The sequence below is a fragment of the Heliconius melpomene genome, chromosome 1 (genome assembly GCF_056956725.1).
Source record: "Heliconius melpomene rosina isolate 202511_hmr_F chromosome 1, ASM5695672v1, whole genome shotgun sequence".
Taxonomy (NCBI): domain Eukaryota; kingdom Metazoa; phylum Arthropoda; class Insecta; order Lepidoptera; family Nymphalidae; genus Heliconius; species Heliconius melpomene.
Genome location: NC_140389.1, coordinates 12,218,985 through 12,232,633, shown reverse-complemented (window position 1 = coordinate 12,232,633; position 13,649 = coordinate 12,218,985). Strand labels below are relative to the sequence as shown.

At 31.9% G+C, this 13,649-nt stretch overlaps 4 protein-coding genes across 4 annotated transcripts; 2 read left to right on the top strand and 2 right to left on the bottom strand.

Moving 5' to 3' along the window:
* Window positions 1-73: 73 nt before the first annotated feature.
* On the bottom strand, window positions 74-3,303 carry LOC146541488 (uncharacterized). The gene is made up of 2 exons (XM_085186797.1): window positions 3,288-3,303; window positions 74-1,937 (listed from the first exon to the last, which is right to left on the bottom strand). Exon 2 carries the CDS (start codon window positions 1,211-1,213, stop codon window positions 125-127), a length of 1,089 nt encoding a protein of 362 aa, XP_085042923.1. The 5' UTR covers window positions 1,214-1,937; window positions 3,288-3,303; the 3' UTR covers window positions 74-124.
* LOC146541487 (alanine--tRNA ligase, cytoplasmic-like) lies at window positions 3,061-5,363 on the top strand. The gene is made up of 2 exons (XM_085195330.1): window positions 3,061-3,088; window positions 3,375-5,363. Exons 1-2 carry the CDS (start codon window positions 3,061-3,063, stop codon window positions 5,195-5,197), a joined length of 1,851 nt encoding a protein of 616 aa, XP_085051456.1. The 3' UTR covers window positions 5,198-5,363.
* A 1,607-nt stretch (window positions 5,364-6,970) lies between these two features.
* Window positions 6,971-10,200, bottom strand: LOC146541486 (uncharacterized). Its single transcript, XM_085186783.1, has 2 exons — window positions 10,185-10,200; window positions 6,971-8,834 (listed from the first exon to the last, which is right to left on the bottom strand). The coding sequence occupies exon 2, from the start codon at window positions 8,108-8,110 to the stop codon at window positions 7,022-7,024; it is 1,089 nt and encodes a 362-aa protein (XP_085042909.1). The 5' UTR covers window positions 8,111-8,834; window positions 10,185-10,200; the 3' UTR covers window positions 6,971-7,021.
* LOC146541485 (alanine--tRNA ligase, cytoplasmic-like) lies at window positions 9,958-12,260 on the top strand. Its single transcript, XM_085195319.1, has 2 exons — window positions 9,958-9,985; window positions 10,272-12,260. The coding sequence occupies exons 1-2, from the start codon at window positions 9,958-9,960 to the stop codon at window positions 12,092-12,094; spliced, it is 1,851 nt and encodes a 616-aa protein (XP_085051445.1). The 3' UTR covers window positions 12,095-12,260.
* The last annotated feature ends 1,389 nt before the right edge of the window (window positions 12,261-13,649 follow it).

The following is a 13,649-nucleotide window of genomic DNA, read 5'->3' as shown; positions in this document are numbered from 1 at the left end:
GTTTACTTTATACAGGGTGAGTCATATTGAACTTTCCGATTTCAATAAGGTGTGTATTAAAAACAAAGCGACATGCAGTAAAAATTATTTTATTGTTTGAAAGCACATAACATGCAGTTTTAATTTAGTTGGTTTTAAAAATGATATCCTGTAAATGTCTACCTCCATTGACCACACACTGCTGAAGCCTTTCCCGGAAGTTGTCCATTACTCGTCGAGTCATATTCAGCGGAATAGCATTGATTTCTTCCGTGATTGCAGCCTTCAGTTCATCGATGGTTCGGGGACGATGCGTGTACACCTTTTCCTTCAGGTAACCCCAGAGAAAGAAATCGCAGGGGGTTAAATCAGGTGATCTCGGCGGCCACCCAACGTCACCTCGCAAAGAAATGAGATGACCGGGAAACATTTGTCGCAGGATTTCCATTGAACGCCTGGATGTATGGGCTGTAGCACCATCTTGTTGGAACCAGATGTTATCGTTGTCATGATTCTGCGTTAATTCCTCCAATTTCGGTTTCAGAAAAGTTTCAAGCATGTCGCAATACCGAGCAGAGGTAACTGTGACGACTTGACCATCTTCTTCAAAAAAATAGGGACCCCACACACCAAACTCTGCAATAGCGCACCACACTGTCACTCGAGGGCTGTGAAGTGGTCGTTCGTGTAGGTTTCGTGGGTTATTCTCAGCCCAGTATCGAAAATTCTGTTTGTTGACAGTTCCGGCGAGGTGAAAATGTGCCTCATCACTGAAGATCAAAACAGCAGTGCGGGGGATCTGCTGAATGTCGCGGCATAAGTTTGTTCGTGTGTCTAAGTCTCTAACTGTTAATTCTTGCACTACCTGAATCTTGTATGGGTGAAATTTAAGGTCTCTATGCAGTATTCTGCGGACACTACTGAAAGATAATCCTAGTGAAGCGGCATGTTTCCGAACAGAACGCCGAGGGGATTGTTGAATTGAAGCCCGCACTCTATCCACGTTTTCCGCTGACGTTGACGTCCTAATTCGGCCTTGTGGTCTTGTTTTTAATGCTGATGATGTTGCTCTAAAATTTGATACCCAATTTCTGATTGTTGGTCCAGTGGGAATGGGATCACGTCGACCAATAGCAAAATGTAAACGGAACGCACGCTGTGTTGTGATCACGGAGCCGCCATTTTTAATAAACTCTTCAACTACGAACGCACGATGTTGTCCCGACCAAGCCATTGCTCACACTAAAACTGCATGTCATGGCGCGTCTAATGACACCATCCCCACCCTTCTACTCCTTCCCTTCTTCGTGCAACGTCCTTCCAAAACCGGAAAGTTCAATATGACTCACCCTGTATCTCATGCTTTCGTGAATAGGATATAAATGTGATAAATAAAATGAGCTATCGCACATAATTTTAGGAACTTTGTCTATTGACCACGTTTTTGAACTTGTTGACTAGACTATTAGATTAATAACTTTTTTTTATTTGATTTACATAGTATAACAATTATCATTCCGAAAAATCATAACACTTGAAGGACTTCAATGAAACAATTATCATTTTACATAATTTTATTGAACGTTATAGACGAACTTTATAAATATAGTTAAAACAAAATATATCTTATATAATCGACATAATACGCTAATGATATCTACACAATAAAATAAATGTTTAAACAAATATTCATATTTTTGGTTGGTCTTTTCACCGCGGCACCTAATCCATAGAAATAATTCCAAGATGGGAGCATGGTGCATAAAGTTAAAGTGATAATAATTTACATTACTCTACTAGTGCTAATAGCAAAAACATCTTTACTCCTGACCAAAACCTTCAGTTTCTTCGATAGCATAGTTTAATTTTTCACATAATTGTTCGTAGCTCTTATAGGGCGGGAGGTCGAGTCGATTGAAGCACGTATGCGACCGGGGCAGCCAAGTGTCTTTGCCAACCTGTATTCATAAATATTAACCACATTATTGATTATAGTTGCTAAAAGCATAATTATGACAAAGAATTGCAAGTATAAGTGAATTGTAAATATATATATTATCAGTTATTTTATGTGTATATTCTATTCACAAAGGCATGAGATAAAAGTTATCTTTTACGTGTTTATACACGTCAAAAAAACTTTGTTAACATGTCACGGTTGATGGAGTTACTATATTAAGTATAAAAAATATTTATCTATGGATTTATGGACTTTATTATTTATGTAATATACTAAATTAATGACCGATAGCACTGTAAATAATATTATCTTATTATAGAAATAAAATACCAGTAGTGGGGAAAAAAATATTAACAAAATTTGTTTACACTACAATATCCAATTATTTTCATTAATGTACTCTGAAATATAGTAAAGGAACGGTAAAATAAATGCAAAACGTATGTCACGTTTGAATAGTTATGCATTAATTTTATTGTTGAATTGCATCAATTTGTACTATAGAAAAGTTATACATTTATTATATTATAAAGTATAAACACTGTGTTCAGTGACAAAAAACTAGTTTTATTATTCTGTCATTAATTAGGATCAAGTTATAAGTATTAATTAATAAAATTACAATTTAAATTTGCGGATGTCGATAAAATTATTTTTATAATTATATTTTAAAATTTTATAAAATTGAATATATATTTCTTAAAACGAAGTAATTATCTTAAAAGAAACGAATACAATTAATAAAATATAAAAATACATTAAATTATTCCAAGATTTCATATTCATTCCACCAAAGCCACTTTAAATTATTTTCTTTACTTTCAATAATAATTTTTAAATACTTGAAATGTAAAAACACCTAAAAGCCAACTTCTTCTCAAACTTGTGACATATTTTAATAGTATAACAATAAATTACATACTGTAATTATGATAAGATAATAAGTACATTTTATATAAAATTATTTTGTCATCCGTCAGATTATATTCGCCATTTTCAGTTATTTTCATAGAATTTCCGTCATTACTTTTGTTTTTATTAATAATAACTATACGCTTGGCAAAGGCTTGCATTGACCATGCGATAAAAGAAGAGCAAAAGATGCAAAAAAATATGCTAATATGGTGGACCATTTCGTCATTAATGTAGGTGTTAGTTCCCCAGAATCCTCCGAATTTAAATAAATAATTGAATAATATATATATTTAGTTTTATTATCCTCATAGTTAAGTACCTTTTAGTAAAATTTGTACATAAATAAATTAAATAGAAATAAAAAAATAACAACAAACACAATTTTGTTTTTTACATTTTGTCTCATGACAATTATTTTAAGAAAAAAACAAACCTTTTCTATACAAAATAAAAAAAAAACCCGGTTTTTTTGGGTCGTTAGTACGTACTGTTGTTCAATTACTTGGCGATGTTTTCCCAGAAATAAAAAAAGATCCAGAATCTATCATTCAGATCATTAATGAAGAAGAAATCCAGTTCTTGAAAACCCTCACCCGTGGACGCAATTTGCTTAACAGAACAATTGAGAAATTAGGTGATTCAAAAATCATACCGGGTGACATAGCATGGCGCATGTATGACACATATGGTTTTCCAATTGATTTAACTCAGTTGATGTGTGAGGAGAGGGGCTTATCAATAGACATGGAAGGATATGAAAAAGCCAAAAAGGAATCTCAATTATCATCTCAAGGCAAATCTGCAGGGCAGGAAGACTTATTGTCTTTAGATATACATGCTATAAGTCACTTGCAGGAGAACAGCGTTCCTATTACTGATGATTCCCCAAAATATAATTATGTGCCTTCAACACCAGACAAAGACGCTGAATATAAGTTTTCTACATGTTCTGGTACTATTTTAGCTTTGCGTAAAGATAAACAATTTGTAAATGAAGTAACAAGTGGTCAAGAATGTGGCATTATCCTAGATAAAACTAATTTCTATGCCGAGCAAGGTGGTCAAATATTTGATGAAGGATACATGGTAAAGAGCGAGGATGACAGTGTAGAATTTACAGTTAAAAATGTGCAAGTTAAAGGTGGCTATGTTCTTCATGTCGGTAAAATCGAGGGAACACTTAAAGTTGGTGATTCTCTTGTTTTGCATATTGATACAGAAAGACGTAGACTAGTTATGAATAATCATACAGGAACTCATATTTTAAATAGTGTCTTAAGAAAAGTTCTCGGAAATGATTCTGATCAGCGTGGATCACTTGTAATGCCAGATCGTCTTAGATTTGATTTCACTAATAAAGGCCCTATGACAGTTAAACAGATCAAAGATGCCGAAGATGAAATTAAATCAATTATTAATAGTAATAAACGTGTCTACGCGAAACACACTAGTTTAAGCGAAGCTAAAAAAATTAAAGGTCTTCGTGCTATGTTTGATGAGCAATATCCTGATCCAGTTCGCGTAGTTTCTGTAGGTATACCAGTAGAAGAATTAGAGCAAAATCCAGATGGGTCGTCTGGAATGGATACTTCGGTAGAGTTTTGTGGTGGCTCGCATTTACACCAAACTGGCCATATTGGAGAATATGTCATAGTAAGTGAAGAAGGTATCGCAAAAGGTATTCGAAGAATTGTAGCATTAACTGGTCCTGAAGCAATAAAAGCCATAAATAAAATGAGCATTTTAGAAAATGAAGTCAATGACATTACAAGGTTCATTAAAGATGAGGGTGATAATATCAATCAAAAAGAAATAGTCAAAAAAATTATTGAACTTACAAATGACGTTTCTCACGCCCAGATATCATATTGGAAGAAAGAGGAGTTACGTAATATGCTGAAATCTCTCAAAAAACAATTGGACGATAAAGAAAGAGCCGCTAAAGCAATGACTATAAATTTAGTAATTGAAAAGGCAAAAGAAATGTGTTTGGAAGAAAAATGTCCAGAAGTAATTATTTCGGAGTTAAAAGCTTACAATAATACCAAAGCCCTAGATGGGGCTTTGAAACAAGTTAAACAATTGAAACCTGATTCAGCTGCTATGTTTCTTTCTGTCGATGAAGATTCTAATAAAATATTTTGTTTGGCGGCAGTACCTAAACCGTTAGTCGACAGAGGATTGTTAGCATCAGAATGGGTTCAGTCCATTGTACCCGCCATTGGGGGAAAAGGAGGTGGAAAATCAGAATCCGCACAAGCATCAGGGAATAATCCACGTGCCTTGCATGAAGCTATTACAATTGCCCAGAATTTCGCTCAATCAAAAATATCCAGTAATTAATTACTTATTAATATTAAACAATGCAGGAACTACTATTTTTATTATGCACTACTATTTATTTTTTACATCAGAGTTCATAATATTAATGATATCTAAGTGTCATAGTATATTTCTTTTAAATATATATAACAAATTAATTTTGAAAATTAAAACTTTTATTTATTAACGTTTTGTTTTATTTATGACTCAAGAGTCTAATTAATTAACTTTTAAAACTTAGTTGGAATATTTTGTTTCCGATGGACCTCTTATGCGCGTAAAAGCGTTTAATAAAATGTTATTACATATACTGTAATAGATACAAGGAAAGACATTGTTAAAATTTATGTCAGAAGTGAGATTCCACATGGTTGCATTTCTTTTTTAACCAACCTCAAAAAAGAGGATGTTCTCATTTTCAACTGATTTCAAAAATATTATATATTATATTTTTTATGTAAGTATGTTCTTGTCAATATACCAAAATGTTAGTTTGCATGTTGTTTCCACCTAATTAAGTGAAGTTTTACATAGGACAACCACTCGTATACAACCACTACAACCACCACTAGTACTTTTAAGGTCTACTCATCACTTAAAATCGTAAAATAAAAAAAAAATTAACAAAGAGAAAAACTGACTTCAAACAACTTTACAAAGATTTTATAATTTTAAAGTCGGTGTCAAGCTAATGCTACAGCGACCTTACTACAATATCAAAATACTAAGCCTGTTTGTTTTACTTAGTTCGTTGTTTGAAGTCGATTTTTCTTTTTGTAAAATAAATATTTATTTAACCAACTTTTATAATTTATGTTTGTGTATTTTTTTGAATATACATGGTAGTTAATGTAAAAAATACTGAACAAACAGAAGTGCAGAAATTACCAAAATAAGTAACACGAAACAAGAATCTCTATTCACTATTTTCCCCAAGTTCGTTACAAATAAATCTACGTAAAATCAATACATAGACTCCTCTGTATTTATTAATTTTGATAATCTCAATTATGTTATAAATCTTTTTTCAAGAAAGTTCTATAATAAAAATAAATTCTTTATACTAAACACAAAATGAGGTATAACAGCTATGGTAGCGGAAATAAAAGCTATGAGCAAAATATGTAATTCGATAATTGAAAAAAATTTAGACCTCAAACTTGAAAAAAATGCTGCACGCATCTCCTACGGAACACATACATCGGATTTTGATTGATGAATTTTCCTATGAAATACCTGTAAATTATCACAAATTTCATACAAAGTACTTTTGATTGCGTTGACTATTGTATTTATTGACCTATAGACAAAATCTAGGTTCTAAATATTTTTACTTAAAAGTAACGACCTCGCGAGGTCTTACTTTAGCGTAATAAATAAATTATATTTTTAGATTTGAACTTTTATTTTTACAATGTTCCTGGCTTTAAATATGAAAACAGTCTTTATTTTTAATTATTAAATTCATATCGTTTCGCTTCAAATTTTATAAACTTAAACATTGTAGGTACATATCTAATTTTATAAAATTTGAAACTATAAGTAATTGTCAAAACAATTTCATCATCGATGAAATCGATAAATTAAAATCATAATTATTATTAACTAATAAGTTTTATAGATATCGTTCAATAATATTATTTAACTCCATAAATCCATAGATTTCTTTAACTTAATATAGTATATTCCATCAATCGCGACCTACAAAATAACCTTTTTTTGTTTACTTTATACAGGGTGAGTCATATTGAACTTTCCGATTTCAATAAGGTGTGTATTAAAAACAAAGCGACATGCAGTAAAAATTATTTTATTGTTTGAAAGCACATAACATGCAGTTTTAATTTAGTTGGTTTTAAAAATGATATCCTGTAAATGTCTACCTCCATTGACCACACACTGCTGAAGCCTTTCCCGGAAGTTGTCCATTACTCGTCGAGTCATATTCAGCGGAATAGCATTGATTTCTTCCGTGATTGCAGCCTTCAGTTCATCGATGGTTCGGGGACGATGCGTGTACACCTTTTCCTTCAGGTAACCCCAGAGAAAGAAATCGCAGGGGGTTAAATCAGGTGATCTCGGCGGCCACCCAACGTCACCTCGCAAAGAAATGAGATGACCGGGAAACATTTGTCGCAGGATTTCCATTGAACGCCTGGATGTATGGGCTGTAGCACCATCTTGTTGGAACCAGATGTTATCGTTGTCATGATTCTGCGTTAATTCCTCCAATTTCGGTTTCAGAAAAGTTTCAAGCATGTCGCAATACCGAGCAGAGGTAACTGTGACGACTTGACCATCTTCTTCAAAAAAATAGGGACCCCACACACCAAACTCTGCAATAGCGCACCACACTGTCACTCGAGGGCTGTGAAGTGGTCGTTCGTGTAGGTTTCGTGGGTTATTCTCAGCCCAGTATCGAAAATTCTGTTTGTTGACAGTTCCGGCGAGGTGAAAATGTGCCTCATCACTGAAGATCAAAACAGCAGTGCGGGGGATCTGCTGAATGTCGCGGCATAAGTTTGTTCGTGTGTCTAAGTCTCTAACTGTTAATTCTTGCACTACCTGAATCTTGTATGGGTGAAATTTAAGGTCTCTATGCAGTATTCTGCGGACACTACTGAAAGATAATCCTAGTGAAGCGGCATGTTTCCGAACAGAACGCCGAGGGGATTGTTGAATTGAAGCCCGCACTCTATCCACGTTTTCCGCTGACGTTGACGTCCTAATTCGGCCTTGTGGTCTTGTTTTTAATGCTGATGATGTTGCTCTAAAATTTGATACCCAATTTCTGATTGTTGGTCCAGTGGGAATGGGATCACGTCGACCAATAGCAAAATGTAAACGGAACGCACGCTGTGTTGTGATCACGGAGCCGCCATTTTTAATAAACTCTTCAACTACGAACGCACGATGTTGTCCCGACCAAGCCATTGCTCACACTAAAACTGCATGTCATGGCGCGTCTAATGACACCATCCCCACCCTTCTACTCCTTCCCTTCTTCGTGCAACGTCCTTCCAAAACCGGAAAGTTCAATATGACTCACCCTGTATCTCATGCTTTCGTGAATAGGATATAAATGTGATAAATAAAATGAGCTATCGCACATAATTTTAGGAACTTTGTCTATTGACCACGTTTTTGAACTTGTTGACTAGACTATTAGATTAATAACTTTTTTTTATTTGATTTACATAGTATAACAATTATCATTCCGAAAAATCATAACACTTGAAGGACTTCAATGAAACAATTATCATTTTACATAATTTTATTGAACGTTATAGACGAACTTTATAAATATAGTTAAAACAAAATATATCTTATATAATCGACATAATACGCTAATGATATCTACACAATAAAATAAATGTTTAAACAAATATTCATATTTTTGGTTGGTCTTTTCACCGCGGCACCTAATCCATAGAAATAATTCCAAGATGGGAGCATGGTGCATAAAGTTAAAGTGATAATAATTTACATTACTCTACTAGTGCTAATAGCAAAAACATCTTTACTCCTGACCAAAACCTTCAGTTTCTTCGATAGCATAGTTTAATTTTTCACATAATTGTTCGTAGCTCTTATAGGGCGGGAGGTCGAGTCGATTGAAGCACGTATGCGACCGGGGCAGCCAAGTGTCTTTGCCAACCTGTATTCATAAATATTAACCACATTATTGATTATAGTTGCTAAAAGCATAATTATGACAAAGAATTGCAAGTATAAGTGAATTGTAAATATATATATTATCAGTTATTTTATGTGTATATTCTATTCACAAAGGCATGAGATAAAAGTTATCTTTTACGTGTTTATACACGTCAAAAAAACTTTGTTAACATGTCACGGTTGATGGAGTTACTATATTAAGTATAAAAAATATTTATCTATGGATTTATGGACTTTATTATTTATGTAATATACTAAATTAATGACCGATAGCACTGTAAATAATATTATCTTATTATAGAAATAAAATACCAGTAGTGGGGAAAAAAATATTAACAAAATTTGTTTACACTACAATATCCAATTATTTTCATTAATGTACTCTGAAATATAGTAAAGGAACGGTAAAATAAATGCAAAACGTATGTCACGTTTGAATAGTTATGCATTAATTTTATTGTTGAATTGCATCAATTTGTACTATAGAAAAGTTATACATTTATTATATTATAAAGTATAAACACTGTGTTCAGTGACAAAAAACTAGTTTTATTATTCTGTCATTAATTAGGATCAAGTTATAAGTATTAATTAATAAAATTACAATTTAAATTTGCGGATGTCGATAAAATTATTTTTATAATTATATTTTAAAATTTTATAAAATTGAATATATATTTCTTAAAACGAAGTAATTATCTTAAAAGAAACGAATACAATTAATAAAATATAAAAATACATTAAATTATTCCAAGATTTCATATTCATTCCACCAAAGCCACTTTAAATTATTTTCTTTACTTTCAATAATAATTTTTAAATACTTGAAATGTAAAAACACCTAAAAGCCAACTTCTTCTCAAACTTGTGACATATTTTAATAGTATAACAATAAATTACATACTGTAATTATGATAAGATAATAAGTACATTTTATATAAAATTATTTTGTCATCCGTCAGATTATATTCGCCATTTTCAGTTATTTTCATAGAATTTCCGTCATTACTTTTGTTTTTATTAATAATAACTATACGCTTGGCAAAGGCTTGCATTGACCATGCGATAAAAGAAGAGCAAAAGATGCAAAAAAATATGCTAATATGGTGGACCATTTCGTCATTAATGTAGGTGTTAGTTCCCCAGAATCCTCCGAATTTAAATAAATAATTGAATAATATATATATTTAGTTTTATTATCCTCATAGTTAAGTACCTTTTAGTAAAATTTGTACATAAATAAATTAAATAGAAATAAAAAAATAACAACAAACACAATTTTGTTTTTTACATTTTGTCTCATGACAATTATTTTAAGAAAAAAACAAACCTTTTCTATACAAAATAAAAAAAAAACCCGGTTTTTTTGGGTCGTTAGTACGTACTGTTGTTCAATTACTTGGCGATGTTTTCCCAGAAATAAAAAAAGATCCAGAATCTATCATTCAGATCATTAATGAAGAAGAAATCCAGTTCTTGAAAACCCTCACCCGTGGACGCAATTTGCTTAACAGAACAATTGAGAAATTAGGTGATTCAAAAATCATACCGGGTGACATAGCATGGCGCATGTATGACACATATGGTTTTCCAATTGATTTAACTCAGTTGATGTGTGAGGAGAGGGGCTTATCAATAGACATGGAAGGATATGAAAAAGCCAAAAAGGAATCTCAATTATCATCTCAAGGCAAATCTGCAGGGCAGGAAGACTTATTGTCTTTAGATATACATGCTATAAGTCACTTGCAGGAGAACAGCGTTCCTATTACTGATGATTCCCCAAAATATAATTATGTGCCTTCAACACCAGACAAAGACGCTGAATATAAGTTTTCTACATGTTCTGGTACTATTTTAGCTTTGCGTAAAGATAAACAATTTGTAAATGAAGTAACAAGTGGTCAAGAATGTGGCATTATCCTAGATAAAACTAATTTCTATGCCGAGCAAGGTGGTCAAATATTTGATGAAGGATACATGGTAAAGAGCGAGGATGACAGTGTAGAATTTACAGTTAAAAATGTGCAAGTTAAAGGTGGCTATGTTCTTCATGTCGGTAAAATCGAGGGAACACTTAAAGTTGGTGATTCTCTTGTTTTGCATATTGATACAGAAAGACGTAGACTAGTTATGAATAATCATACAGGAACTCATATTTTAAATAGTGTCTTAAGAAAAGTTCTCGGAAATGATTCTGATCAGCGTGGATCACTTGTAATGCCAGATCGTCTTAGATTTGATTTCACTAATAAAGGCCCTATGACAGTTAAACAGATCAAAGATGCCGAAGATGAAATTAAATCAATTATTAATAGTAATAAACGTGTCTACGCGAAACACACTAGTTTAAGCGAAGCTAAAAAAATTAAAGGTCTTCGTGCTATGTTTGATGAGCAATATCCTGATCCAGTTCGCGTAGTTTCTGTAGGTATACCAGTAGAAGAATTAGAGCAAAATCCAGATGGGTCGTCTGGAATGGATACTTCGGTAGAGTTTTGTGGTGGCTCGCATTTACACCAAACTGGCCATATTGGAGAATATGTCATAGTAAGTGAAGAAGGTATCGCAAAAGGTATTCGAAGAATTGTAGCATTAACTGGTCCTGAAGCAATAAAAGCCATAAATAAAATGAGCATTTTAGAAAATGAAGTCAATGACATTACAAGGTTCATTAAAGATGAGGGTGATAATATCAATCAAAAAGAAATAGTCAAAAAAATTATTGAACTTACAAATGACGTTTCTCACGCCCAGATATCATATTGGAAGAAAGAGGAGTTACGTAATATGCTGAAATCTCTCAAAAAACAATTGGACGATAAAGAAAGAGCCGCTAAAGCAATGACTATAAATTTAGTAATTGAAAAGGCAAAAGAAATGTGTTTGGAAGAAAAATGTCCAGAAGTAATTATTTCGGAGTTAAAAGCTTACAATAATACCAAAGCCCTAGATGGGGCTTTGAAACAAGTTAAACAATTGAAACCTGATTCAGCTGCTATGTTTCTTTCTGTCGATGAAGATTCTAATAAAATATTTTGTTTGGCGGCAGTACCTAAACCGTTAGTCGACAGAGGATTGTTAGCATCAGAATGGGTTCAGTCCATTGTACCCGCCATTGGGGGAAAAGGAGGTGGAAAATCAGAATCCGCACAAGCATCAGGGAATAATCCACGTGCCTTGCATGAAGCTATTACAATTGCCCAGAATTTCGCTCAATCAAAAATATCCAGTAATTAATTACTTATTAATATTAAACAATGCAGGAACTACTATTTTTATTATGCACTACTATTTATTTTTTACATCAGAGTTCATAATATTAATGATATCTAAGTGTCATAGTATATTTCTTTTAAATATATATAACAAATTAATTTTGAAAATTAAAACTTTTATTTATTAACGTTTTGTTTTATTTATGACTCAAGAGTCTAATTAATTAACTTTTAAAACTTAGTTGGAATATTTTGTTTCCGATGGACCTCTTATGCGCGTAAAAGCGTTTAATAAAATGTTATTACATATACTGTAATAGATACAAGGAAAGACATTGTTAAAATTTATGTCAGAAGTGAGATTCCACATGGTTGCATTTCTTTTTTAACCAACCTCAAAAAAGAGGATGTTCTCATTTTCAACTGATTTCAAAAATATTATATATTATATTTTTTATGTAAGTATGTTCTTGTCAATATACCAAAATGTTAGTTTGCATGTTGTTTCCACCTAATTAAGTGAAGTTTTACATAGGACAACCACTCGTATACAACCACTACAACCACCACTAGTACTTTTAAGGTCTACTCATCACTTAAAATCGTAAAATAAAAAAAAAATTAACAAAGAGAAAAACTGACTTCAAACAACTTTACAAAGATTTTATAATTTTAAAGTCGGTGTCAAGCTAATGCTACAGCGACCTTACTACAATATCAAAATACTAAGCCTGTTTGTTTTACTTAGTTCGTTGTTTGAAGTCGATTTTTCTTTTTGTAAAATAAATATTTATTTAACCAACTTTTATAATTTATGTTTGTGTATTTTTTTGAATATACATGGTAGTTAATGTAAAAAATACTGAACAAACAGAAGTGCAGAAATTACCAAAATAAGTAACACGAAACAAGAATCTCTATTCACTATTTTCCCCAAGTTCGTTACAAATAAATCTACGTAAAATCAATACATAGACTCCTCTGTATTTATTAATTTTGATAATCTCAATTATGTTATAAATCTTTTTTCAAGAAAGTTCTATAATAAAAATAAATTCTTTATACTAAACACAAAATGAGGTATAACAGCTATGGTAGCGGAAATAAAAGCTATGAGCAAAATATGTAATTCGATAATTGAAAAAAATTTAGACCTCAAACTTGAAAAAAATGCTGCACGCATCTCCTACGGAACACATACATCGGATTTTGATTGATGAATTTTCCTATGAAATACCTGTAAATTATCACAAATTTCATACAAAGTACTTTTGATTGCGTTGACTATTGTATTTATTGACCTATAGACAAAATCTAGGTTCTAAATATTTTTACTTAAAAGTAACGACCTCGCGAGGTCTTACTTTAGCGTAATAAATAAATTATATTTTTAGATTTGAACTTTTATTTTTACAATGTTCCTGGCTTTAAATATGAAAACAGTCTTTATTTTTAATTATTAAATTCATATCGTTTCGCTTCAAATTTTATAAACTTAAACATTGTAGGTACATATCTAATTTTATAAAATTTGAAACTATAAGTAATTGTCAAAACAATTTCATCATCGATGAAAT

Bases quoted from the DNA above. Each gene is read 5' to 3' on its own strand.
- LOC146541488 (XM_085186797.1), bottom strand. From the start codon at position 1,213: ATGGCTTGGTCGGGACAACATCGTGCGTTCGTAGTTGAAGAGTTTATT.
- LOC146541487 (XM_085195330.1), top strand. From the start codon at position 3,061: ATGGTGGACCATTTCGTCATTAATGTAG. The intron at 3,089-3,374 runs GTGTTAGTTCCC...ATGTTTTCCCAG, and splicing joins CCATTTCGTCATTAATGTAG to AAATAAAAAAAGATCCAGAA.
- LOC146541486 (XM_085186783.1), bottom strand. From the start codon at position 8,110: ATGGCTTGGTCGGGACAACATCGTGCGTTCGTAGTTGAAGAGTTTATT.
- LOC146541485 (XM_085195319.1), top strand. From the start codon at position 9,958: ATGGTGGACCATTTCGTCATTAATGTAG. The intron at 9,986-10,271 runs GTGTTAGTTCCC...ATGTTTTCCCAG, and splicing joins CCATTTCGTCATTAATGTAG to AAATAAAAAAAGATCCAGAA.